At 35.4% G+C, this 26,285-nt stretch overlaps 4 protein-coding genes and 1 long non-coding RNA gene across 55 annotated transcripts; 1 reads left to right on the forward strand and 4 right to left on the reverse strand.

The window, feature by feature from the left end:
- The first annotated feature begins 4,359 nt into the window (after positions 1-4,359).
- LOC104721153 (NAC domain-containing protein 76) lies at positions 4,360-7,879 on the forward strand. Its single transcript, XM_010439067.2, has 4 exons — positions 4,360-4,564; positions 5,732-5,905; positions 6,008-6,279; positions 7,005-7,879. Exons 2-4 carry the CDS (start codon positions 5,734-5,736, stop codon positions 7,689-7,691), a joined length of 1,131 nt encoding a protein of 376 aa, XP_010437369.1. The 5' UTR covers positions 4,360-4,564; positions 5,732-5,733; the 3' UTR covers positions 7,692-7,879.
- A 2,345-nt stretch (positions 7,880-10,224) lies between these two features.
- Positions 10,225-16,552, reverse strand: LOC104721155 (uncharacterized). Of its 50 annotated transcripts, none has more exons than XM_087471992.1 (31): positions 16,409-16,538; positions 16,193-16,304; positions 15,999-16,070; positions 15,824-15,888; positions 15,604-15,664; positions 15,348-15,499; positions 15,163-15,239; positions 15,011-15,088; positions 14,859-14,913; positions 14,704-14,769; positions 14,552-14,618; positions 14,202-14,477; positions 14,034-14,119; positions 13,827-13,915; positions 13,564-13,627; positions 13,323-13,499; positions 13,130-13,217; positions 12,950-13,031; positions 12,777-12,861; positions 12,584-12,683; positions 12,371-12,439; positions 12,138-12,281; positions 11,943-12,054; positions 11,677-11,841; positions 11,508-11,587; positions 11,379-11,437; positions 11,250-11,298; positions 11,060-11,154; positions 10,896-10,992; positions 10,572-10,792; positions 10,225-10,440 (listed from the first exon to the last, which is right to left on the reverse strand). In XM_087471992.1, exons 20-24 carry the CDS (start codon positions 12,671-12,673, stop codon positions 11,777-11,779), a joined length of 480 nt encoding a protein of 159 aa, XP_087328118.1. In that variant the 5' UTR covers positions 12,674-12,683; positions 12,777-12,861; positions 12,950-13,031; positions 13,130-13,217; positions 13,323-13,499; positions 13,564-13,627; positions 13,827-13,915; positions 14,034-14,119; positions 14,202-14,477; positions 14,552-14,618; positions 14,704-14,769; positions 14,859-14,913; positions 15,011-15,088; positions 15,163-15,239; positions 15,348-15,499; positions 15,604-15,664; positions 15,824-15,888; positions 15,999-16,070; positions 16,193-16,304; positions 16,409-16,538; the 3' UTR covers positions 10,225-10,440; positions 10,572-10,792; positions 10,896-10,992; positions 11,060-11,154; positions 11,250-11,298; positions 11,379-11,437; positions 11,508-11,587; positions 11,677-11,776. The 50 variants fall into 49 exon arrangements, with proteins under 50 accessions (XP_087328118.1, XP_087328109.1, XP_087328117.1 ...); XM_087471983.1 differs by having other exon boundaries at positions 10,572-10,805; XM_087471991.1 differs by having other exon boundaries at positions 11,112-11,298.
- Positions 16,553-16,913: 361 nt separating this feature from the next.
- LOC147933542 (uncharacterized) lies at positions 16,914-17,533 on the reverse strand. The gene is made up of 3 exons (XR_015571197.1): positions 17,407-17,533; positions 17,130-17,331; positions 16,914-17,046 (listed from the first exon to the last, which is right to left on the reverse strand). It is a non-coding gene; the product is annotated as an uncharacterized LOC147933542 (long non-coding RNA).
- A 1,230-nt stretch (positions 17,534-18,763) lies between these two features.
- On the reverse strand, positions 18,764-23,033 carry LOC104721157 (disease resistance protein RPS4). Of its 2 annotated transcripts, XR_015572615.1 has the most exons (6): positions 22,305-22,997; positions 21,079-22,225; positions 20,837-20,934; positions 20,620-20,741; positions 19,570-20,517; positions 18,764-19,494 (listed from the first exon to the last, which is right to left on the reverse strand). XR_015572615.1 is itself a non-coding variant. In XM_010439069.3 (5 exons), the coding sequence occupies exons 1-5, from the start codon at positions 22,859-22,861 to the stop codon at positions 18,856-18,858; spliced, it is 3,606 nt and encodes a 1,201-aa protein (XP_010437371.2). In that variant the 5' UTR covers positions 22,862-23,033; the 3' UTR covers positions 18,764-18,855. The 2 variants fall into 2 exon arrangements, 1 of the variants encoding a protein (XP_010437371.2); XM_010439069.3 differs by having other exon boundaries at positions 20,620-20,934; positions 22,305-23,033.
- Positions 23,034-24,877: 1,844 nt separating this feature from the next.
- On the reverse strand, positions 24,878-26,250 carry LOC104727550 (uncharacterized). Its single transcript, XM_087470861.1, has 3 exons — positions 25,748-26,250; positions 25,153-25,653; positions 24,878-24,986 (listed from the first exon to the last, which is right to left on the reverse strand). The coding sequence occupies exons 1-3, from the start codon at positions 26,248-26,250 to the stop codon at positions 24,878-24,880; spliced, it is 1,113 nt and encodes a 370-aa protein (XP_087326987.1).
- Positions 26,251-26,285: the final 35 nt, after the last annotated feature.

Genomic DNA, 26,285 nt, shown 5'->3' on the forward strand with positions numbered 1-26,285 from the left:
AGTGCTATAGTTGCATCAAAATATAAAAATATCGATTCATCGACAAAAAGTACGATCTTTGTTGTTCGTTAATAAGTCAAACCGGTGTTAACCGGACCCTAATACATTTTCTTCAGTAGTCTAGCACGGGAACACTATAATATGCCATGCTTTTGCGCACATTTTGCTTGAGAAATTTAACCATTAATTTCTATTTCTCGGAGGAGAAATTCTAAATTTACCCAACCTATATATAAATTAATAGAAATTTTTTAAAATTGTGAAAATAAAACTAAGAAATGTTGCAAAGAAGCTTGTGGATTACACTTCTAGCATAAGCATTATGAGAGAACTATATATTATATATGTGCCAGTTTTGTTTATGACGACGCATTATGGTAGTGGGCGGAGACAAAAAGGAATGAGTGAATCTCAAGATTGTTGCGTGATTAGAAAGAGCTATTATTTTCAAGTTAAAATTTCAATAAAATAGTTTTATTAGAAATTGAATATTTTCAGATGTGACTTCAACAAAACAGTTTTAAGCAGAACATGTAGGTGTGTGTAAAATTGTAACTTACGGTTCGTCGATGTCTTCTTGTAGATCTTCTACATAGCTCGACCCCTAGGCATATATATATGGGTCATATTCTCGTTCAACGGCTGGTTCCTAATGAGTGCATCTATCTATTTTTCTGTGCAAATTATATCTAATAATCTTTTTATTAATCGTCGATAAGTAAGGGAATCATAGCTGACCGATGATTATAGAGTTTATATAACGACTCTAACTAATCTTTAAAACTTTGCCTAAATGTTTAGTGAACCTAAATAGATAAGTTTAAGATTGTTGAAGATGTGATCCAGATAAGTTAAAAATTGGTTTATTTTTTATTAGTCTTCCTTAGTTCTTAGCACTAGCTAATGTGATCATGTCGATCTTGAACTAAGTTATATATAATTGAAATTTACTTTTTGGGACTCACAAGTGAAACTCTTTTTTTTTTTCTCAAGATCGGCATTAGATAAGATGACAATTTTATCATTATCCCCATTGTAAGTGCATGTGAAACATCTTAATAAAGGACGGCGATCTAGAATTGACTTGTTTATATTTAAGCTTATGATATGTAGTTAGTTATCTTGTTTTCAATAATGATGCAAAGGTAAAATTTGTCAAGATAAATATTTCAGCGACAAAGATACACATTAAGTTCTATGTAAATCCATTTGTATATTGAAGTTACAGTTTACTGGATTGTCAACTATATTATTAATTGGTTAGACATGACATGACTCTTTAATAATTAAAATGGAAAAATGATCCAATAGAATTCTTAGAAATCATAATGATTTATTATCAAATGATATTAGAAAGAATTTGAAAAAAAAATGTTATAATGATTTTCATCAAGTCATCTTAGAAAGAATTTGGACAAATGTTATTGTTTTACAAGTTACAACTCACAAGGGTGTAAAATGATCTTCATGTGACCCACTAGAATCTTCTTTTGCTGGTTACGCTAACCTCTCTCTCTCTCCCTCTCTCTTTATATTGATAAAACTTATAGTTTTGTATAGTTGTGAAAACAGTCACTTGCTGAAAAAGAAAACGAACACGTCACTTGATCATAAGGATATTTGGATCTACCGGATACATTTAACATTAAACCAACGTTTAAACTAGCTAGTATTGTCAATATACGCACACACATATATATTTTAGAACAAAGATATATACAATTTAAAGTTATGGAAAGGGGTTTATATATTTCACCGGCCAAAAACTCAGGGAAATAGGGATGGGACCCACCTAAAATGATGAGTTCCGCCGCTTGATTAGTGACCGCCGGCCGACCCACCACCGTCCTACGTGGACATGATCTCTTCTTCTTCTCTCATTTTTCATTTTCTGATTTCTCCATCTAATTACATTTACAAAGTACCAAGTATATTATATTTTTTACCGTAACCGCCGACACAAAAAGTGAAGCAGTTTAGTTTCACCTTGAAAAAAATCTCACCTGTTTTAAGAAAATGAAGAAGGGACATTAGTTTTAGTGGATTTAGTCGGCATGCCAATTACCAATAGACCTGACTCTCAAGCAAGAAGTACAAGCATTATTTCGATATATCAAAATGAATTATGTGTTTAATACTATTAGATATACGGCATTTGATATCTAAACAATTAATTATGTGAAAAACAAAATACTGTATATATAAACGTTACAAACGATTTTTGTTTAAAATGAGAAGAGACATATACTCTTCCTAATGTAACAGCCTAACAGAATAATAGGATTTTTCCTCACCTTTAAGAGCGGTTTAGGAGCATGCGTTTAGATTTCAATAATTAATTTATTTGTTTTCCAAAAAAGCATGCGTCAACTTCAAACGAAACAAAACAAAATGTGCAGAAAAAAACAATTCTGCAGTCCGAATATAAACATGCAGTTGACACGTGCAATGAGCTTTTGATTCCGAGACATGTTTGTCAAACGTTAGAGTTCGTTAAGAAAAAGACCAAACTTCATAAGAAAACCTTAATTTTTGGGAAATCTAATCAAACTATGGTAAATCAAATCATTAATCGTTGTTAAGATATATTTAGTTTAGTTTTCAGTTTTCACAAATGTCTGAAACTTGATTAGAAACAAATATTTTTGTTAATTAATATAGAGTCAACGTCTAAACAACGCGCGGTAATAAGTGCAATTTTGAAGCCCAACAAGTTATGTCCAAACACGTTTGATGAATTGTATATAATGGCATAGGTCCAAAGCACGCAGGACCATGGTCGACTGTTTCACTTTGTTGTTATATGATTTTTTTCTGTACCTTTTTTGGTGGCATGTCATTTAGAACCTCTTCACCAATCAATGTCAATATCATATGTAGAAGGAAGACGTTCTACCAAAAACAGTTACATTTAAGTTGTATTAATTTAAGTAAAATTTTTAACAACACGACATATGTAAATCTGAAGAACGGATGCATACTGTGATACTGATGCAGGAAGCGTAATGCGTATACAGGATATGACTTAATTCTTTGAAAATGTCACAACGACGCTCCCAAAATATACATCAAATAATTTTGGTACCAAAATAAGATTTAAAAATTTATTCTTGTTTCGCATGATTTGTATATAAATTGGTACTACAGCTTTATTTGTCTTCTACGTAAAGATAATAGTTGAACAGCCAACGGGTGGTCGCCACGTAGCGGCTGCGGTTCGAGTTCACTCCCTTCTCGTTGGTTCTTGTCGCTAAATCATTGGAGAAGAAGAAGTCACACTGGAGCAGTGCGTAATTACGCAAATACCCTTCACAAAACACTGAATGGTGTGAGGATGCTTTGGTAAAATTCAACTAAAAGCCCCATGTGAAGCGGGCGGTTTTGTTTATTCTTATCCGACGTGGCAGAGGGACATCCTCTGTTGTGCCAGCGTGGCATGCTCCAGAATGTCAGAATGTTTGCAACACTTAAATAATTAAAACCCCGTGACCTTATTGGTCTGACGGTAAATTTTATATTTTAGTATATGTATTTTTTCTATAATTTATATACTATTGAGCAATTGCAACTAGCTAGTTCTTGAACAACTTATGTAAACCTAGTTCATACATATATATATTGGAAAAGAAAAGAAGTATATAGTCCTTGTATATGAATTAAAAAGTCGCAAATGGTACTTATTATTGATATCTATGAACAAACTAAGTTAGGTACCAAGCTGAAAGAATGTCAGAGTTATTTTGGCTGTTTTTGGTAGATGCAATGTACATATAACCCCCCAAAAAATGCTTTCTTCTCATTTTTTTTTGTTTTTTTTTTTAATATAAAAGGTTATACTGATTTTACAACAAAAACATCAAATATTTATCTGATTAAAAGGCGTCTAACGAATTGAAATTGTGATTTTGACCAATTCATATGATGAATTGAATTGAATACTTTTGACGAAAAGAAATGGATCATTCCTTTATTTTGTGTGTGGAAGCGTTTTAATATAGATTTAAAACTTCCAAAGTCCCTGTTATATGCAAAAAAATTGCAAACCTAGATCTGATGATAAAATAAAAAATATGTTTAGAGTATTCTTCAAAATATGTAAGCAAGTATTAATAATGCATCAATTTGAAAATCAAAGGTAATAATTTTGATATCCTTGACTTCATTTTACTCCTAATAAGACATATTTTATATATATAATAATTTATATAAAAGAAAATAAAATAAAAAGTGAAGAAGGATGCGAAAAGAAGCGGGAGGAGGGTGACGTACGCAAATGGGGGACATGGAGAAAGCCACGCGCAATTGAGCGGTCCACACTCTCTCTACCTTTTTATATGTCACCGAATCATCAAGCTCTCTCACTCTCTCTCTTCATATCCCGAAGCTTATAACCAAGTTCAGTATCATCTCTCTCTCTCTCTCGATGATCATCATCTTCTACACATCCATATCTCTTTGACTTCTTCTTCTTCTTCTTCTTCTTCTTTAATAGCCCTCGTTTCTTTTGTTTCTCAAACAAGTATATAGTATTGGTGTATACATCTTCCACAGGTTGAAGAAAAAGGTAAAACCTAATTTACACGGGCTTTTATGATCAAAAAGATCTGCATCGTCTCATCAACTTACATGTGCATTTATATATTGTTTTTCCCACCAGAGCATTTATCTCTTGTCATCCTTTTTTCTATGATCTTTTCCTTATTATCTATCTGCATGTGTGAAGTGTGATTGATGGCTGATCTTGTTTATCGAAAATGGTTTTTGTATGTCGACCATTAATATAGTATCTCATGTATGAAGGCTGGTTAATTTGTATAAACCCAATCTCTTTTTTTCGGATAACCATCTAGTACTTTGTATGTGAATATAATTCGCATTTGTACGTATATATTTATGTGTGTGTGTAGCAGTACTGCAATAGTATAGTACAGTCTAGTGTACACTTAAAGCAATTCTAAAATGAAGATAAAACAGACATATACTTTGCAACCATTATAACAGTTTTTGCTCTGACTTGATGATTTTTTTTTTGTTGCTTTTGTTTTGTTTTAGATGTGGAAAAAGCTGTTTTTGTTTGTATTCTTTTCTTTTTTTTTTTTTTTTTTGGTCAAAATTTTTTGTTTGTATTCTATAAGGCTGTATATATCATATATATAATGCAGCTAGGTTGGATTGTTATAAAATAATATATATATGTTGAGAAAAAGAAAAAAAATTCCGTTTCTCGATATGATCATTGCCACCATTAATTCATAAACCACGTTACAACAGGAACGCATCATTGAAAAAACTCTCCTTTTCCGTTTTCTTTTAGCGTCAAAGAAGCTCATGCATGTCTTCTCTTTGATTTCTTCAACTTTAAACCTAATTGTCATGTTCTTGTTCCATCTTCAGACTTATTCTTGTTACGAAATACGAAAATAATACATATAATTAATAAAGGGCATCAACATGGAAATGGTGTAAGTAAGTGGAAACTAACCACCAAATGAGCTGATGATTATACTTAATTACAAATAAGTTTTTTTATTCTTTAATTTCTTTTTCTTCTATGAAACCATCCATTTTTTCTCCTACTTCTCTCTAATATATAATCCCAAGTCTTTGTGATGTCGTATGCATGAAGATATATATCAGCATGCATACACACATGTACCTATCAATATTTATACGTATATATGACATTTATATATAGTGATCTCATTGTGGTTCTGAACTTGGTTTTGTGCAGAAATGATGGAATCAGTGGATCAATCATGTAGTGTTCCTCCTGGATTCAGATTCCATCCAACAGATGAAGAGCTCGTTGGTTACTATTTAAGGAAAAAAGTCGCATCGCAAAAGATCGATCTTGATGTCATAAGAGATATTGATCTCTACAGAATCGAACCATGGGATCTACAAGGTTTTTACAAAAATACATATGCATACTTAATGTAGGATTTGTATTCTTAGTCTCACAATGTGAATACAAATATCTGATGAGCATTTACAATGTATTTTATAGAGAGATGCCGAATCGGATACGAGGAAAGAAATGAATGGTATTTCTTCAGCCACAAAGATAAGAAATACCCAACAGGAACAAGAACAAACAGAGCGACCATGGCTGGGTTTTGGAAAGCCACGGGTCGAGACAAGGCTGTTTACGACAAGTCAAAACTGATTGGTATGAGAAAAACACTTGTGTTCTACAAAGGAAGAGCCCCTAATGGCCAAAAAACGGATTGGATCATGCATGAATACCGACTAGAGTCAGATGAGAATGCACCTCCTCAGGTATTTTCGTTTTACCTGATATCATTTTGAAATAGATAGCATAATTGTTCTAGATGTTCAATTAGATTTTAGATTTTATCGTCTATGGGAAATTACATGGATTTTAGTCATGGGGCCACTAGACTTTTTGTTTGTCTCATAAGCTCTTTCGTGAGACACATTTTAACCTTTTAGGTAAAAGTCGAGTATCTTTAAGACTTATGTAAAATGTTACACCTTTAATCACAAAACAAAAAGTAAAAAATATGTCCTAAAACTTCAGTTCCATGTTGACCAAAGTTCATTCCTCTTTATATAAATAATCTTTTTAAAATAAATTTAGGCGTTAAGGCTTATATATAAATCGTCTAACTAAAGACATGCATGTATTAAAAGCGAGTTATTTACATATCGTTTCAAATCCCTTATCTAGCTTTTATATAGGAAATGTTTTGTAAATACTACGAATAATGTGTGTGTGTGCGTATCCTATTTTTTGCAATATCTCCAAATGGAATTTAGAATTACTGTTCGTTTGATATAGCTTGCATATGAGTATGTACCTATGCTTATTGCTAGCTTTCTTTCATGTGGTCTCTCACTTTTAAGGCATGCTCTTATTGTGTCTCACTACAAATTAACAAAAGCAACATTATTTATTATTTTTGTTTGACATTGGCCTAAAGGTTTTGCATATTTACACCAGATGTGTAATAAACCATTCCTTTTCATGATTGTGTGTGTAGGAAGAAGGATGGGTGGTTTGTAGAGCGTTCAAGAAAAGACCAACGACCGGGCAAGCCAAGAACACGGAAACTTGGAGCTCAAGTTACTTTTACGATGAATTACCGAGTGGAGTAAGCTCGGTTGTGGAGCCTCTCAATTACCTATCTAAGCAGAAACAAAATATATTTGCACAAGACTTAATGTTCAAGCAAGAACTAGAAGGCTCAGATATCGGTTTAAACTTCATCCATTGCGATCAATTCATTCAACTTCCACAGCTCGAAAGCCCTTCACTCCCTCTAATGAAGAGACCGGTGAGCTCGACGTCAATTACATCATTGGAGAAGAATCAAAATAACTACAAAAGACAGTTAATAGAAGAGGATGTGAGCTTCAGTGCGCTAATAAGTAGTGAAAATAAAGATAAGAAGAAGAAGAAAACATCAGTGATGACGAATGATTGGAAAGCACTAGATAAATTTGTTGCTTCTCAACTTATGAGCCAAGAAGAAGGAGTTTCGGGTTTTGGTGGTCATCAAGAAGAAGATAATAAAATCGGTCATTACAATAACGAAGAGAACAATAACAATGGAGCAGAGACTGCTTCTTCCACGCTATTGAGTGATAGAGAAGAAGAGAACAGATTCATTAGTGGATTCTTGTGTTCTAACTTGGACTATGACTTATATAGGGATTTGCATGTTTGATAAAAGATAACACTACAGTATGGTGCGTAATGTTTGCTATTTAGGTAGATTATATTGATAGAGTATAACATATATAAAGATGTGTGAAATATTATTTTTTTCTTATATTTTATATACTTTTTTCGTTAAAAAGAATAATGTATGGCTGTGAATGAGTGAAGATAAATGCTATTTATTTTCGTGTTCGATGTAACGAATTATAGTTTAGGGCTTTGGTTTGAGAATGAGACGAAGATCTTGGAACACAAAACGAATCAATTCTCCTAGTACAGAGTTCACCTATATTTAAATAAGTTACACTAACTTGTGTTTCTTTTAATTTGAACTTATAACATTACAAGAAATATTTAAAGTTTATGTGGTCTAGTTTGTACATAAAAGTAAATGTAAACAGCATGAATTGATTTCTTGAGAGGGTTAACGATTGTTGATCAACGGTTAGAGCAAAGAAATAAAAAATATATAAGAGTTGTCCCAAAGTGGGCCTATGAGCTGTCGAGCGTGCGGCGTACAAGATGGGAGTCCGATGGGCATGCTCTGTCGTCGTTTCAAGAGCCCCTTACTTGTTTCTTCCTTTATCTTATGTAGATTTCATCTAATTCCTATTAACATAGTGATTCCTTATATATCCTCAAATCATTTTGTTTTTGTAATTCAAAGATTAGTTGTTACTCTTATTTGTTTTGTTAAAGTTTTCAAAATTTTGATTTTTCAGATAAAATGTCCAAATAATTAAAATCGTTAATTTTTTCATGCATGACAAATAAAGTTTACGGGATGTGCACAAATAAGAAGATCAAGCTAACGTGTGAGCATCTAACTGAATCGACATCCGTACCCTTAATAGGCCTACTATTAGAGACACTAAAGTACTTAAAACAAAATTGAATAATTTATAGAACGTTTTTAAAAAGAGATGGCAAAATCTTGGCAATGGAGATTTTACTTGATGGTAGCTTTTGAAGGGGAGGGATGTGATTGAAGGAAAGACAAGGCTTCTGATTTGTCCATTTCTTACTTAAGGTGGGCCAACTAAACCACTCTCATCTCTTCATTACAATTCTCTCTTTTCTGTCTTCTATATTTCTTCCTACGAATTCAAAAAATATTGTGTCAAGAATAAAAATGGTTCATGTGAAAACAGTTTTGTTTATCTTTTCTGAATTTATAAGTTAGTAACATAAAAAAGTTCAATACTAAGACAAAATTTACATTTAATAACAAATTTTAAATTTTCTTAAAAGCAAGTGTAGAAAAGCACAGTACGTTTGAAATCCATATTAGTGCGGAATTTGATTAAAATCATGACAGAACAAGTTATTGGTGTACGATCACAGGATGGAATCATCTGTTTCCGCGTTATTACCACTGGAGGAGCTCCACGTAAGTAAAAAAGTAGTCAGTAAGTGTAAGAGTATCATTAGGAACAATTACGCACTTTTAATCAAGCTAATGATGGGGTATATATAGACATGTTTTGTATCTGTGTCTATATGGTTTGTGTATACCTAAACATGCGACTATTTTAGGATAATGTGTTAGACCCACTGACCACTTCTAGTCTACTCTCTCTTTTGGGGAAAAAATAATATGAAATCTTTTTTTTTTGGTCAAAATATGAAATCAAAGTATCTCAGAATCTTGACTAATGTGTATCCTCCAAAATATAAGTCAAAAAGCTTATTTTTTTCTCTCACGACACTGTAATGTGAACTTGACAACTACGAGATCACTGTTTTACCCACGTTGTCGTCTTTGAATAGAAAAATGTGTTTTTTTTTTGCCTGTGTGGGCAAGAGAAAGTAAAAACAATGATACTTTGGAGATGAACTGACCCAGTCAGTGCCTGCTTCAAACCCAAATCCTCAATTCAAGAACATCACTTAACCGAACCGATGTCGTTTCGCTTTCCTTTCTTCAACAACGACATTATTTCGTTCCTCGTTTACCAAACTTAGATCACAATTCACAATCTCACCCTGCTCCGTCTCTCACTGAAAATTGAACACATACGTGACTTCAACGACCCTTGTAGATGTTTGTTATGAGTGTGTTATGTGTAGCCGATAATAACACACATGGTCCTAATCTTGCATGGTTCGATTCAACATATGGATCCAATAAATATCTCACTGGATGCTCAAGTTTAGTGAAGCTCACTTCATCTCTAGAGAATGCCACTAATCTCCAAATACTGAGTCTCTAATAAAACGATTTATTAAAAAAATAGTTGTAAAATTTGTAAGTGTTAAATTTTAAAAAAGTATAAACACGTAAAAAAAAAAAGTACAAACATGTAGAACTTGTACACCAAATTTACGGACGAGATGTTAAGTACAGTTTGTCTTCAATATATTTAAAATTTAACACTTAACTTTAAAAACATTTTAAAAAATTTTCATTTATATTTTAAAATGATTTATTAAAAAAATAGTTGAAAATTCTCAAGTATTAAATTTAAAATACATATAAACATGTTAAACTTATATACCAAACTTACGTACCGTAGGATGGGATAAAATGCGAAGTCTTGTTTGTCTTCAATGTATTAAAATTTAACAATTAAGTTTGAAAACATTTTTTAATAAAATTTAAAGAAAAAATATTTTATTCCAAGCACCAGTTCCCATTTAAAACTGTGACTACGATGAGAACATTGTCATTTTTTCACTTATTTATTGTTTGTTTCTCACCAGAAGACCATAAGCCATTGTTTCGATAGCCACTCCCCTAATGTTTCACCAACTCCCTGTTTCACAAATTGAAGAGGGGTAAACACAAGTTGAATAACGCATCAGATAGCATCTGATACTGTCAAATATCATTTGATAGTGTATGCTTTGGATGTAGCCATAAAAGGATCAAGATGAGAAAGATTACGTGGAAGTTTGTTACGTAAAACTAGGCTACACGAGTGGTCGTTTGAGTCACAGAACCGAGGACGAGGAGTTTCCATTGTTTAACAAAAAGTTCAACATTTCCTTAACCTATGTGCAACTTTGTTGTCTTGGACGGTCCCAACTGATCCAAGAAGAAGTTTATGTGTTACGTTGCCAGACACCAACAGCATTATTTCCTGTAGAACAGCAGCGTTGCTGGTTCTGGATTAAGAATCTACATAAATCAGTGATGAGGAGGAGCTAGTTTCAGTCATGCAGTGAGATATGGAGTGAATCAATCTGATATTCTAACAATTTGGCTGACCTGTCTTGAGTTTGCATCATCTAGCTTTTGCCTTTCGATGGCTTGACTTTCCATAATCAGTTTGGCAGTGCTAGCTATGTTTTTCACACTCGTTTCCCTGCAATGAGGCAATCAACACACACACAAAAAACAGAACAAAGTTTACCGCACCTCCAAGAATTTACCTCTAAAATAGTAGGCTTGTGGCCCTTTTCAACAGAACAATGTTTGCCGCACCTTTGCGTAGCAATCTCAAATGCAACATGAGCCATGTGATCAACTTAAGCATAATCAGAAACAAAAATGCTATTGAGCAACTCCTTCAATAACCAGACGTCAAAAAATTCAAGAGTAGGTCTCGGTACAAAAGCTAACTCAGCAGCACTCCGCTATGAGAATCGACGTTAGGCCACAGGTTCCGGACCTGTAACAGCGATTTCAAGATTTATAAAACCAAAGAAAATCAGAAATCTGGTAGCACATGAATGATAATGTAAATAGTACCTTTCCCAGCTCATTTAGAATAGGAGGCACCACTCCATAAAGCTGTGAGACCTAGCGAGCTGAAACACCTGTGATCCCAGCAGCCTGCAAAAGAAATATTGTGTAGTTGGGGCAAGTAGTAGGTAGTACCTTTCAACCAGCTTCATGGAGATATTGTGTAGTCTTTCCCGAACCAGTGTCTTCCACAATGACAAGAACCAACCTTGGCCCTATAAGCACAAAACAATCACATATAGATAACTAAACCTTAATTGTAACTGTAACCAAAAAAAAAAGAAGTCAAAAGTTGCAGAACCACCTGTGATCCCCACGCTTTGGACGAGAAGTTGGCAAAGGTCCATAAAAACAACACCAAGAACCAGATATTCGAAAACACCAAATAAAGGAAGTTAGACAGCTTAAGTAAGAGCCCGATTGAAGGCTATTCCTTGGCCATTGCTTGGGTGCAGTATTGGCTCGTAACCTCAGAGAGAGAGAGAGAGAGCAAACAATGAAATTTCTTTCTCCAAAAAGAACCCAATTGGGATGATTTTTAGACTTGCGGTGGAGACGGACACAGCTTACCGAGTTCCATCCACCAAGGCACGGAATCCAGTACTGAGATGGTCGTATAATTTCTTGAATTTTTGCCACCAGCGTATCCTCCCCTTCTGCTGGGTCTTCGAACTTCTGAGACCTGCAATTTCCATATTCCGTTTGATTAGAGCGCTATGTAACAAATCCAAAGATAAATTGAGGGGAAACAAGTAGTTTGCTTACACGGTAGGAAAGATCTCCCAAGCGGTGCTTGATGAGATTGTGTAAGTAATCATTTGACATATATAACACACATTCAGAAATTTTCCGTTGTTTGCCGAACACAACATACTGAATTTTCAGGTCGCTGTTGGCAATATCGACACACTTGACAACAAAACAACCACCCCATAAAGATACGTGAAGAAAACTGACACAAGATCCAAACAACATGAAAATGCTAAAAAAAACCTTACTGGACAAGAAGAATCTGGCCAATTAGAAATACTTGAGCAATAGACGGCATGCCAGCATTCCAATGCTTCCTGTGATCATTGAAGCTTAACCGGATAATATATCAACAAAAATGGTCTCAAACTACATATATACGAAACAATCACCCCATAGTAATTATTTACACAATTTTCAAAAGAATTATCAAGGCTGACCAGTTTGGCCAAAGAATTTACCTGTTGGCCGGTCATCGCAGTATTGTCAACATACATATGTGACAGCTCAACATCAGGATATTCAGAGGCTCTCTTACTCGTTTCTTCCATAAATTGAGGCCTGCAGAGAACAAATTGCATTAGCATCAGTGTTATATGTGTTGCACATGAAACAAGAGAGAGGAAAACAAGTAAAAGAAACGTAATTATCAACCATAGACATTAGCTTTGTCAGCAGTACACAGCTTGCCACGCCGTTTCCGAGCAGTCTCGAAGGCAACACGAGCAATTCTATCAATCTGAGTAACATTAGAAATGCTTTAAAGGATTAGTCCATATGAGAGAGAGAAGAGGGGTTGCCAATAAAATAGAGGTCTGAGAACAAACCCTGAGCGAGTAAATTGGACCATAGATAGATAAGGACCCATGGCTTTGAGTTCGAAGCTCCAGGAACCCTAATTCTCCATACCTACAAGAGAAACATCATAAAACAAAAATCTCAGTCTCCATCTAAATTGTAAACAAGAAGCAAAAAACAACAACTTTTAAAAGACTAATTCGACTCACAATGCATGTGCTTGCTTCGGTAAGAGTAACTTGATATTTCCTGCGGCTTGCTTTGTGTTGTAGCTACTGGTTCTAATAGCTCTCTATCCTGCAATAATAAGAACAGTTAAACTTAAATAATAGTGAAGACCCCATTAGATCAAATGTATGAACTGTATGAACAATATGCAGATTCAGGATGAGAGAGATATACCTCAGCCATTTCATCTCTCTCTCTCTCTCTCTCCACAACCAACATACTCAACGGCATGGTGAGATAAAGCCTCAGGAGCTCTTCATCTGGGACTACCATATCCCAGCATGTATGAAATATTTGCGGCAAACACACAAATAATCATCTAATGGAATGATGCTACCATCCTTGTACATCCTGCAATGTTAATTCATGAAACTAGAGGTCACAAAAACACAAAGCAGAGACATGAACTACAAACCTGGCACAGCCGCACGATGAGACAACTCTTTTTGACAGCGCCTCAACTTGCTCTTTGCTCTTTCCTACATGGAAGTACACCTTTAATAAAAAAACGCTTTTGAAGAAACAAAGGACAACTTTCACAGGAAAATAAGAAACGGCAAAGTATGTTCTCAACAAGCTAGCAGTTGTCGGTTAAAGAATAACACACACACCAATTTGTAAGAAAGATGTGTATTTTAGTACTGCATGCTGCAAGTTAGGGAAAGTAGTAGGTCGTACCTTTCAAAGCAGCTCCATGGAGATATTGTGGTAATTGTATAGTCTTACCCGAACCAGTGTCTCCCTCAATGAGAAGAACCAACTTTACCCTATAAGCACAAAGCAATCACATATAGATAATTAAACTTTAAATTGTAATAGTAACCAAAAAAAAAGAAGCAAATTCATCGATCCAATTTTTATTACAACCAGTTTATGATTTGATACCTTTTTAAGCACGTGGGCGACGCAGAGAGGACAAATACAAGCCATCAAAACTGTCACCAACCGATCAAAGCATCCTCCTCCACAATCTAAAATTAACAGAGCCAAGTAGAGTTAAGAGTCGCATGAACATAAGAAAAAAACCTTGAATAATCAATTTAGAAACCAAACTCTAGAAGAGCAACATGAGTAAGAGAGTGATGATTGGAGCAAGGAACCCATGAGGACGCTTGAAGACAATAACATGGATTAAAATACTGATGATTGGATCATGGTTTGCTTCCAAAAGAACTGCAAAACGAAGAAAGAACAGGAACAAAACAAAACAAAAAAAAAGAAGCAAAAGACGTGTGAAGAGGAAGAAGAAAACACTTAAAAGGCTTAGCACAGAGAAGAAGCGTGTCCATCAACGCCATCACTCTCATTGATAAAAGTATCATCCAAAACCTGAAACAACATAGCAACAAGTAAATAACATGAACATATATAACGCAACCGATGCAATGTAGATGTTAGGTAACCTGATCATACGCACTCCCCACAATGTTTTTTTTTTCTCTTCGAACCTCCCACCTGGTGCCTTATGATCTGCATCAAAGAGAAACAGAGATGTTTTTTTCACTTTATATAGAAGAGTTAAAAAAAAAGAATCGGTGAAGAGGAAGAAGACTACCTGAAGACAAAAACGATCCATCAAAACCATCAGCAACCGATCAAAGCATCCTCTTTCCTCCACAATCTAAAATTAACAGAGCCAAAAAGAGTTGAAACTCGCACGAACATAATAAATTAAAAAAAGCCTAGAACGATTCAGTTTAGAAACCAAACCCTAGAAGAATAACATGAATTAGAGTGACAACGATCAGTCAAAGCCTCCACGAATCTAAACCAACAAAACAAAAAACGAAAGGTTAATAACATGTAACTAGAAAAAATCACTGAACCAAAGAGACAATACAGAATCAAATAGATCAAGGAACCTGTGAGAACGTGGCTGAAGACGTGGCAGCATGGAGAAGAATACGCCATGGTCATATCATAACTGGCTTCCAAAACACCTGCAAAAACGAAGAAAAAAACGTAAGGAACAAACAAAACAAAAAAAGAAGTTAAAGACGTGTGTGAACAAAACCCTTTGAAGAAGTAGCACAGAGAAGAAGCGTGTCCATCAAAGCCATCACTCTCATCAATAAAAGCATCATCAAAAGCCTGAAACAACATAACAACAAGTAAATAGCATGAACATATATAAAGCAACCGATGCAATGTAGAAACCAAACCCTAGAAAAAAAAATCAGTTAAGAGGAAGAAGACTACCTGAAGATGTAGCGCAGAGAAGACAAAACGATCCATCAAAACCATCACCAGTCGATCAAAACATCCTCCTCCACTAAAATATAGGGTCTTAGGCTTAAAAGTTAAAACATACATGCCAACATCACTAGGAAGATCAGCGACCTTACTGTTAACTGAAAAGTTCAATAACAAAAGAAACAAAGAAATATTAAATAAAACAACTGATATGCTAAAAGGTGTATAGATGTGAGGTATTGAACTCAGAAATCAAACGCACTCCCACAATGTTTATTCTTTCTCTTCGAACCTCTCTCACAGTAATCCTGGTTCCTCATGATCTGCAACAAAGAGAGACAGAGATGTTTTTTCACTTATATAGAAAGAACAAAACAAAAATCGGTTAAGAGGAAGAATACTCTTACCTGAAGATGTAGCCCAAGAGAAGATCAAAAAGATCCATCAAAAAAAACCATCAACAATCAATAAGAAGAGTGTACCTTTGAGAAGACTTGGTCTAAGACCTTCAAGGCAAACCAGCATAACCACTAAAAAGGATGTCAGCCTGTGGATATGCAAATCAAAACACACACATAAAGGTACCGACTTTATGAAGATAATGAATTCACATAGAAAAATAGTTTGACATCATAAATAAGGCTAAATCAGACATACTTATAGCATTGTGGTGACACTACGAGAACAGGAACAACCAATATCATTATCAATTCCACTTCGTCTCAGGTCCTTACAACAATAAAATTCCCAGTTAAGCAGATTGTTTTCAAAATTTAATATGAAGAGAAACACTGATCATTAACAAATTTCAAAGCAACACTAAGGAAACAAATAATAACACAGAATCAAACCTGGAGGTGTTATTCTTCTTCTGCTTCTTGGACGTTGGCTCATAGAATGGTGTCATTTATGGAATTAGATGTACATGCTCTCTCTACCTCCTTCAATGATGATCTCCTTGACCTGATTCACAAAATAATTAAACCTTTAAATTGTAACTGTAACGAAAAATAAAGTAGAAAAGAAAATTCATCAAAGAAATCAGTATCCCCAGTTTATGTTGTTACCTTAAGCAAGCACGTAAGCTCAGATCAGTCCTCACTCACTCCTCACTCCTCACTCCTCAAGTCCTCCGTTCCGTTTTGTTTTCAGACAAGGGGATGGAAGGAGACGATGCTCCAAAACGACAACGTCTCATCAACTAGTGGACCCTAAAGAAGAAATTAAGAATTATGGTGGGCCAATTAACATCAGAGCCCAATTACCAGAATTCTTAAACCGAGCCCAGGGTTAAGACTTATGAGTCAGAACAAAACCCCTGAAGACGTTAGCACGGAGAAGAAGCGTTTCCATCAAAGCCAATCACAAGCAACCTATGCGCAATATTTAAAAAACCAAACCCTATAAAAACATCAATTAGTATAGATGAACATATATACCTCACCAACAATAGCCATTAGTATAGATGTGAAGTGACCAGAAACTCCACAAGTTATATACTCTCAAACCATCGATCCTTCCCTCCAACAAGGTCCTTTAACCTCCACGATCTAACACAAGAAAAGAAAAACATTAGCTGATCTGTGTGAACAGAAAGAATATAACAAAGGGAAAGGAGAGACTGTCAAAGAGGCAACAGGGAGCAACGACAGATCAAAGGCATCATCCTTCAAGATAAACTGAGACATGACAGCAAGAACATCATCTGAGAAACAGAGAACCAACAAAACCCAATATTAAATAAAAAAAACAACGGATAGAGAAAAAGGTTTATAGATGTGAGGTAACCTGAAAGTTCAACTCAGAAATCAATCGCACTCCCACAACCTCCCACATAGTAATCCTGGTTCCTCGTGATCTGGATCAAAGAGAGACATTAGCTGATCTAAAAACACTCAAATAAAATAAAAGTGAAAAAGGATACGGTCAAAGAGGTAACAGGATCCGACGACGACGACAGATCAAAGGCATCCTTCAAGTTCAAGATAAACTGAGACATAAAAACAGAACAAAGGTGGAGTTATGGTTGTAATAAAGAAGTTAATAAAAAGATGAAAAAGATTACCTGAAGATGTAGCGCAGAGAAAGCAAAAACGATCCATCAAAACCATCACCAACCGATCAAAGCATCCTCCTTCCTCCACAATCTAAAATATTAACAGAGCCAAGAAGAGTTAAAAAGAGCATTGAACGATTCAATTTAGAAAATAAAAAAAACCCTATCATGAATTAGAGTGACAACGATCAGTCAAAGCCATCACCGATATCAAAGCCTCCACAAACCTAAACCAACAAAACAAAAAACACGAAAAGTTAATAACATGTAATTAGAAAAAACCACCGAACCAAAGAGATAATACAGAATCAAATAGGGATGGGTTTAGATTAAGGAGCCTGCGAGAATGCCATGATCATATCATAACTGGCTTCCAAAACACCTGCAAAAACCGTAAGGAACATGAACAAAAAGAAGAAGTAAATTAAAGACGTGTGTGAAGAGGAAGAAGAAAACCCTTTGAAGAAGTAGTACAGAGAAGAAGCGTGTCCCATCAAAGCCATGATCACTCTCATCATCCAAAACCTGAAACAACATAACAACATGTAAATAGCATAGAACATATATAAAGCAACCTATGCAATTTAGAAACCAAACCCTAGAAAATCCAATGATCGATCGGTTCAAAAAAAAAAAAAACAGAGACTGAGTTTTAGAAGAAGAACAACAACAAAACCCCTGAAGACGTCGTTAGCACGGAGAAGAAGCGTTTCCCTTCAATCACGCATCATCCAAAACCTGAAATAAGTACATAAACGACAAGTAATTAAATCACATGAACATATATATATATATATAAAGCAAAGCAACCGATGGGCAATATTTAAAAACCAAACCCTATAAAAGAAACAAGCAAGTGAAATCCAATGATCGCGGTTGAGAAAAAAACAGATACTGAGTTTTAGAATCGTACAAGCTATGCTAGAAACCACCAAACCCTAGAAAAAAAACAAAGGTGAAAATCCACTGATCGATTAGAAAGAAAAAGAAACAGAGACGAGTTAAGAAGAATGTGACCGACCACCACCGTACGCTCGGAGTCGGAGTGACCGTTGTACAGAGAGAGAGAGGAACTAAGAAGAAGAATAAAAATAAGGAAAGATGTGATGATGTGAGAAAAGAGTGAGAGAGCCGTCTTTTATAGAAAAACTACATTGTCGGTTTAGCTATTTCCTTTTTTTCTTTTCCAATTTCTTTTTTTTTTTCCTATGCTTAATTTTTTTTGGTTCCTTATTATTTTTCGAATAGGCTTCGATGTGTTGTAAACTTGTAATAAGAAGTGCTGTCACTTCTTCTTTCATTATATAGTTTGGGTTGTAAATTCTTTTAGCATAAACTGTTTTTCCTTTGTATAACTCACGGATTCTTTACAGTAACAAATTTCACTATTACAAATCTTTAATTTCCATATACGACAACATATATATAAACAAGTAACTTTTAGTAATGACAAAAAATTCATCTACCAAAAAATCTAGCAAAACAATAAGCCATAATGAATACAACACCTGGCCACATAAACCTCAAAGCATCGGACAAATACGCAGCAGTAAAGCTCACTACACTATATCTAACTGAGAGATCTCTTCTTGAAGAAGTTCCATTACAGTTCCCTTCAACAACGACATAATTTGATTCCTCGTACACCAAACTTAAACCACAATTCACAATCTCACCTGCTCCATGTCTCACTGTAAATTCGATTGAAGCCTCTGTAGGAACATATTTATGATGTTCTTGCGACTTCAACGACCCTTCTAGATGTTTTGTTATGTGTGAGCAACTGGTGTAACCAATAAACACATGGTCCGAATCAATCTTCCGTGGTTCGATCCAGCCTCCACCAAGAGTGCAACTGAAACGTATACATGTCTCAACTTCGTTTTTGAACTCACAAGTGCACTCTATTGAGAAACGGTTGATTTCATCCTCAGGGAATTTGACAACAGCGCATAGAACTAATGTTGAAAGCCTGTTGTCGCACCAATGTGGCGGAAACTTCAGCTTTAATTCGGATCCAAATGTCTGATGATTGAACCAAGAAGGTACTTCACTTCCTGGAAAACAAGTGATGAGCAAAGCGTCTGAAACAGTTCCCTGCAAAAATAACACAAAACAGAAAAAATCATAAACTGCTCTAGAGATTCAATTAGATAGAGTAAGAAATGAGACCTCTTTATAGCATCTAAGTGCATCTAGCAGGCTTTTCCTTTGAGCATACGATGTGATGCTATTCTTTGCAACTTGTTCCAGTTTGTTGCAGTTGGTGAAAATGAATTTAGACTGAACCTGCTCCATGAGCTTAAGAAGAGCCATGGGAGACGCGACTATCTTTAGTTCGCCGCAGCCATGTGCATCTAAGATCTCAAGATTTGGTGGAAGCAATGAAATTGATGTGAGATTCTTGCAGTACTTCAGGTCAAGCCATTTCAGATGATATAGCTGACTGATGTCAATTTGCAGATTGCGGATCATATCATTACTACTTAAGCATAGACGTCGCAATGAGGATAGGCATTTCATACCACATCTTAATTCGTGTAGATCTTCCACTTTTGAGCTATTGCACTGCAATATCTTTGGGATTTCTGTAATTTCTGTCCCGTCCAGCAATAAAATCTGCAAACATTTCATGTTTTCAATGGGAACTGAAAAAGTCTTGAGTGTTGAACAACCAGACATCACCAGTTCTTGCAGAGCTTTCAGCCTCCCCAGGCATTTTGGAACTGCCCTCAACAGTTTGCAGTCTTTCAAGTTCAATACAATCAGTCTCTGGAGCTTCACCATGTCTGTAGGAAGTTGAACGATTGCAGTTCCATCTAAGTGCAGAGTTTCTATATTATATGAAATCACCTGGAAATCTTCAAGGCTTGAGCAGTTGGTAAGGATGAGAGTTTTCATAGAGATCAGATTCATTTTTGGAAGACCCCGGAGACTTGTGCATCCTCTCATGTTGAGGAAAACAAGATTTTGCATACATTTCACCTCACGAGGCAACTCCTCCAAACTTGTGCAGCCTTCAAGGTTCAATCTTTGGAGACTTGTAGCATTTAGCAACCCCGTTAGATTGCATAACTTGCTTGAGTGGCTAAGATCAACCCACTTTAACTTTGGTGTATCCTGCCATGAACATACAGAAGAAAAAATAATCAAGTATAATCTAGTAAGCTAATAAACCATAACGTTGAAAAGTTTTCAACAGACTTAAACAGAGACACACACCTTAAGGCCCTCCCAGACCTCTTTAATCTCACTGTAAGGCAGGTTGAGGTCGGTAAGATTCTTGGGGTTGAAGTCTTTTGGAAGTTTCTTCATAGGGAATTTCAGCCAGTACAGATATCGTACTTCATCCAAAGAAAACTCAAGTTCATCAGGGAAATTTAATTTGCAGTCAGCTTCGCCTTCCCGGTGACAACGAGAACTATAGAATTTGAGGTACCTAAGATTACGCATCTCAGTGAAGGTACATTTGTCCAAAGGAAGTTTCTTCTTCAGTTCAAACATGTCGAGAAAAATACCTCTCACACTGTCTGCTCCCTGCTTAACCAGTTAATGACAATAGGTTAGCACGTCCAAGTCTCTTAAACAGTAGAGTGCTAAGTGAACTTTTCATGTATCATGAAAAGAGATTTTTAGATTTTGCTAAACACAGATATCAAACAGTTTGGAGGTTTATCTTACCGCTCTTTTCTTCAGCACACCAACAACGTGTTCATGGTTCCACAGCCTACGCAACCCTTGTGGATCAAGTTCCTTGCCAAATGTATACAGTAGATCATGCATCTCCATTCGCCCGCCAGAAATGTCTAGTAAAAATTTACTGGCAAGATCCTTTATTTCACTCACACCATCAATGGGCTCAGTGTCACAAGAATCCACTAAACACCTTACGTAATACTCATCCCCTGACTTGAAAAAACACGCGACATCGAGAAACACATCTTTTTGAAGCTGGCTCAGTCCATCATAGCTAATCCGCAAGACATCTTCTATCTTCTTAATGGGACTTTGTGCCAACTCGTTAAGTTTAACTGTCCAGTAAGTTTCTTCTTTTCCGCAAAGCTCAACACCCAATATCTTGAGAACGAATGGGTTTCCTTTGGCATAATCCACAAACAATTTAGAAAGATTCATGAAATTTCCCTCCGGAGTAGGAAGCTTACCACTAAAGGCAAAATGGTTGAAACACTTATAGCTATCTCTGCCATTCAATTTTCGGACCTCGTAAGTGTCATCAACCATCCCCTCGATCACCGACCTGTCGCTTGTAGTGATAAAGATTCTGCTACCTCCCTTAATCCAGTCACATTTGCTGAGAAGATCCTCTATCTGTTTCTTGTCACTCACATGATCAAGAACAACAAATGATTTGTTTTTGCCTAGGAGTTCCCTCAAGGATCCAGGCGCGACTTTTTGCAACTCTTCATCATCCTTCAACAACTCTTCCACGAGAATGTCCCGATTCCCATTGAAGTTCATATTACGGACATGAGGAAGAAAAACACAGCGTATGAACTCCTGTTGCCCCTTATCATACAGCTTATTCATCAGGGTGGTCTTACCAATACCGGGCATCCCAACAACACCAATTTTGAGAGTAGTATTCTTGTGATACTCGCACTTGAAATCTGACTTGTCTTCCAATTGCTTAAGCCGTGTTTCGATGCCAAACAGAGGATGGAGGTAGTCAGGATCAGCTTCAGGCGTTTCTTCTGTTCCTGCAGAAGGGTCGTCAATGAGGACTTCTCTTTCCGGATCCGTGGAAACATTAGAAGATAGCACTTTTGTGACTTGCTGCACAATTTTAATGATGGTTTCGCCTTCATCGCTGCAAGCCCCAAGTGAAAAGAACCAATGAGAAACCTCTAAATAGAGAGAAAGAAAGTTATATATGTCAGTTTAGGTACCTCGTTTCGCCTAAAACAAAGCCCATCCTGTTTGTGACAACCTCTAAAGCATCTTTCCACTTATTGAGCTGTTCACCGTCACAAATCTTAACCCACTCACAAAACTTGGCACCGAAAACACCCTCTAGATTTTTGACATCGTTCGTCTCCACTCTGTAGAAGATGGGGATTGCCACAAGTTTGCCTGAGTCAACGCACTCCTTCATCTTCACGAGCTCGTTCAAACACCACTTTGACTCCGTATACATGCTTGAGAAGATGGCGAGCGCGACCTTCGACTCCGCGATTCTGGAAAAGAGGCTGCTGAGATCATTGCCTTTAGTTTCGTCTTCGTCGATGAAGGCGTTGATTCCATCCCTTTTCAAGGCCTTCACCAGATGGCTGACAAAACCCTTGCGCAATTCTTTCCCTCGAAAATTTATGAAAACTTGATCCTGCGGAGGTGATTCGACGGGAATAGTAGAGGAGGAGGAGGAGGAGGAGGAGGAGGCGGCCATGACGGGATTTGGACAGAGAGGCTGGCAACAATAAAGGGAAGAGGGAGATTGCAAAAGCATAAATCTCTTCTTTCTATTTGCAGATGCAGGTGTGGAAGAGAGAAGGCCGTTGACGAAAACTCAGATCGGCGATTCGGATAGAAGTGGACTGATAGGCGTACGTACTACTGGTTTAAAAGGATATCACTTTTCTCACAAACTCTCTAATTTTGTTTTAAATGATTAAAAAGCTAATGTCATTAAAAATTTAAACTGTGTAATATTCCCAGACTATTAATTAATAGTTTTGTGATTAATTCATTGAAAAAGTAATTTTAGTTACTATAGCAATTTTTAGATGAATCTGATCTTATTATATAAATCTTGATGACAAAATTACTCATTAACAAGATGGTGACACATGTCAATTATATCATGCAGATGTTGACACATATAAATTTATTATTAAAATTTTTAAAAATAAAAATGTAAAAATTCAAAATCTAACCTAAAAATGTTTTATATAAAAGTAAATAGATAAAATAAAACCTAATTTTATTTAAAATCTAATTATAAGATAAATTATATATATATATACCATAAAATTCAAAATTAAAATATTGTTTACTTATTTTAATTTTAAGTTGTTATATTACAAGAAAAAGATTACTTATTATATAAGATAAAAAAATGATTATGAAAATTATACAATTAGTTACTGTTTCTAAAAAAATGTAAATACTCACCTTTACATAAAGAAAAAGATTGTTGAAGTAAAAAAAAAAAAAGATCATCTCATATTTTTTTCACCAATCAAACAATTTATTCAAAAGACTGCTATTGTAATATATATGATAGGAGTAAGTATGTAAGACTAACGTATGCGTTTTTGTAATTATAAAAATGTTAAAGTGAAGAGACATATAATAAGTTATTTAATGTGTTCATAAAGACAATTTGTTGGTAGTAGTTAAAACTAAAGAGCATATTTTAACAGTAAAATATATTTGTGTGTACAAATAAACTTTTAGTGGTAATATAGATAGTAGATTTGTAAATGGATAAACATTAGTGTATTATAGCAAAAAAAAACAACAACTATTTTCTATAACTAAAAGTTTATCTCTTTACTTTTATACATTGTTTTTACTTACGAAAATAATTAAATATATATTCTTTGTTAAATTTAATTTAATTTTAATACTTTTGAATTCATCTACAACTTTTTTTTTAAAACTAAAAGTGTATCTATTTTTTTTCAACCAAACAATAAATTAAAAGGAATTTCCTCGGTTAGTTGCCCAAACCAGAGGGAAGGGGTTTACAAAAGAAACTTCAGAGATAAGAGAATACGAAGCACATGAGCAAAACAATCCGCCTTCAAATTTGTCGCATGCGAGATCCAAGAGATGGAGAATAGTGGAAAAAACTCCAGCGAATTTAACTCATCGAGCAAGTTGGAAAAGGATGGCCAATATTCAGGAGAATGCACCATAGTGAGTAACTCAGCACGTATCCGCTCCATGGCTCACAACAACGCTTCTAACTCTGAATGCAGGGCGGAGGGACTCCGTCTTAGACACTTGGCCCCCAACAACAAGGTTCGCTCCTCACCAACACAACATCACCAGCCTAATCATGATTGCTCATTGGTTGCTTTTCAAGAACTATCAATTTGACAATAAGGTGAAGAAACCTGAACATCCGAGGACGGAGATGGAGCCGACATGACCGCCGTAAAAGATAGTGCTTCTTCCCAGAGAGACATCCCTCCAGAAAACAAAATTCAAATTTGAGTACACCGACTCATATAGAAAATCCTCTGATGAGACCAGAGTTAGAGATAAATCCTAAACTTTCCACGAGTGATGACATTAAAAAAAAATGTGATTAATAGTCTCAACTGCAGAGTCGCACCTTTTATATCAGATATTTACATTGGACACCTCAGTGTATCTATTTACCTTTATAGATAGTTTTTACTTACTAAAAATACTTAATTTATATTTTTTGTTAAATTTTATTTTATTTTATTTTAAAAGCTCTTAACTCGCATATCGGACGGGTCCTAATTTAGTTATACATAAAAGACGAATATTAATAATCTACGTTGCACTGAAACGGGTACGGGAACAGGAATCGGGTACAGAAACGGGGACGGAAAACGTCAAAGTAAAAATTAGTAGATACGGGTACGGCATGGGTACTTCAATAAACATATAAGAAAATTATAAATATAAGTCTCAACATAAATAATAATTATAAATATAAGTCTCAAAATAGAAGAAAATTTGTCTTAAATAATAATAAAAAACTAATTATTGAGGAATTGATTTTTAAAATCCGGATCATCTAATGAAAGATTTGATAACTCCATAATCCCTGCTTCAGCTTGAATATCACTTTCATCTCCACCAACATCACACTGCTTGGTCTTTTCATTTTGATATTCATCAGTATTTCTTGATAGAAGCCGCAAATTGTTGTGGATGTAAACCAAGTCTTCAGCACGACTTGTAGTCAATCTGTTTCTTCTGAGTGAGTGGATGAACGAGTAAGTACTCCAATTGCGTTCAGCACAAGAAGAAGAGCTAGGTTGTCCAAGAAGTCTAAAAGCCAGTGTCTGGAGGAGAGGAGTTTTAGCACCAAAGTTTACCCACCAGTTCATAGGTTCCATATTCTCCATCCCCAAAATGCATATCAAATCCTGAAAATGACCATTCTTCGTCGAGAATAATGCATACTCATTCATCACCTTAGTATGATCTTCACTACTAGGAAACAATCTCTGGAAACATTTCATCCTTTCAGTTGAGATTTCAGCATCCTTATGAGGACTAATTCTGGTTTCATCTCCAAGTAGCCAAGCTTCACTATAAAATCTACGACATACAAAAAATATGTTATATTTATATAACATGTGGCAAGGTAACAAGAATCACAAACATTTATTTTAAAATCACATACCTTGGATTTAGAGAGTGAGCTAAACAATGTAGAGGAGTGTTATTCTTTGCCCAACGAGCCACCAAGATATCATAAACAACATCAAAAAAGAGACTATATTCAGATCCTTGTAGTCCTTCTTTCTTGTATATCTCAGCTTTCACCTTCTCAATCATGGAATCCCACATCTCATATACCAAGTGAAGGCATGGTTTATCGGTATCACAAGATCTAATCATATCATAGATTGGCCTAGTGAAATCAATAATATAAGTGACTTTGTCCCACCAGTCATCATCCAAAAGTTTCTCCTTAACAAAGTTCGCTTCAAAGTTCGCTTTTCCTATGTCATCATCTCTATAAGTAGACCACTGCTCACTTATAACCATGGACTGGAGGCCAGTTTTGATAAGCTTCAATCTCTTAAGCATCACAACAATGGAAGCGAAACGAGTATCAGCCACTGCAAGTAACTTAAGAGGAGAGAACTTACTGAATATTGCTAGTATCATGTTGTGGTTCATGATAAAATGTTTGATTGCAAGAGCATCCCCATGAA

The sequence above is a fragment of the Camelina sativa genome, chromosome 11, assembly GCF_030686135.1.
Source record: "Camelina sativa cultivar CO46 ecotype springtype chromosome 11, ASM3068613v1".
Taxonomy (NCBI): domain Eukaryota; kingdom Viridiplantae; phylum Streptophyta; class Magnoliopsida; order Brassicales; family Brassicaceae; genus Camelina; species Camelina sativa.

Coding starts and splice junctions, on each gene's coding strand:
- LOC104721153 (XM_010439067.2), top strand. CDS start 5,734: ATGATGGAATCAGTGGATCAATCATGTAGTGTTCCTCCTGGATTCAGA. Junction 5,906..6,007: donor CGAACCATGGGATCTACAAG/GTTTTTACAAAA, acceptor TGTATTTTATAG/AGAGATGCCGAATCGGATAC. Junction 6,280..7,004: donor ATGAGAATGCACCTCCTCAG/GTATTTTCGTTT, acceptor TTGTGTGTGTAG/GAAGAAGGATGGGTGGTTTG.
- LOC104721155 (XM_087471982.1), bottom strand. CDS start 12,673: ATGGAAGAAACGAGTAAGAGAGCCTCTGAATATCCTGATGTTGAGCTG. Junction 12,440..12,583: donor CTGCGATGACCGGCCAACAG/GTAAATTCTTTG, acceptor CAATGATCACAG/GAAGCATTGGAATGCTGGCA. Junction 12,055..12,137: donor TGGGAGATCTTTCCTACCGT/GTAAGCAAACTA, acceptor TGGAAATTGCAG/GTCTCAGAAGTTCGAAGACC.
- LOC104721157 (XM_010439069.3), bottom strand. CDS start 22,861: ATGCTTTTGCAATCTCCCTCTTCCCTTTATTGTTGCCAGCCTCTCTGT. Junction 20,935..21,078: donor GTGTGCTGAAGAAAAGAGCG/GTAAGATAAACC, acceptor CTGGTTAAGCAG/GGAGCAGACAGTGTGAGAGG. Junction 19,495..19,569: donor CACTTAGATGCTATAAAGAG/GTCTCATTTCTT, acceptor TTATTTTTGCAG/GGAACTGTTTCAGACGCTTT.
- LOC104727550 (XM_087470861.1), bottom strand. CDS start 26,250: ATGAACCACAACATGATACTAGCAATATTCAGTAAGTTCTCTCCTCTT. Junction 25,654..25,747: donor GCTCACTCTCTAAATCCAAG/GTATGTGATTTT, acceptor TAGATTTTATAG/TGAAGCTTGGCTACTTGGAG. Junction 24,987..25,152: donor GCTGAAGCAGGGATTATGGA/GTTATCAAATCT, acceptor TGTTTATTGAAG/TACCCATGCCGTACCCGTAT.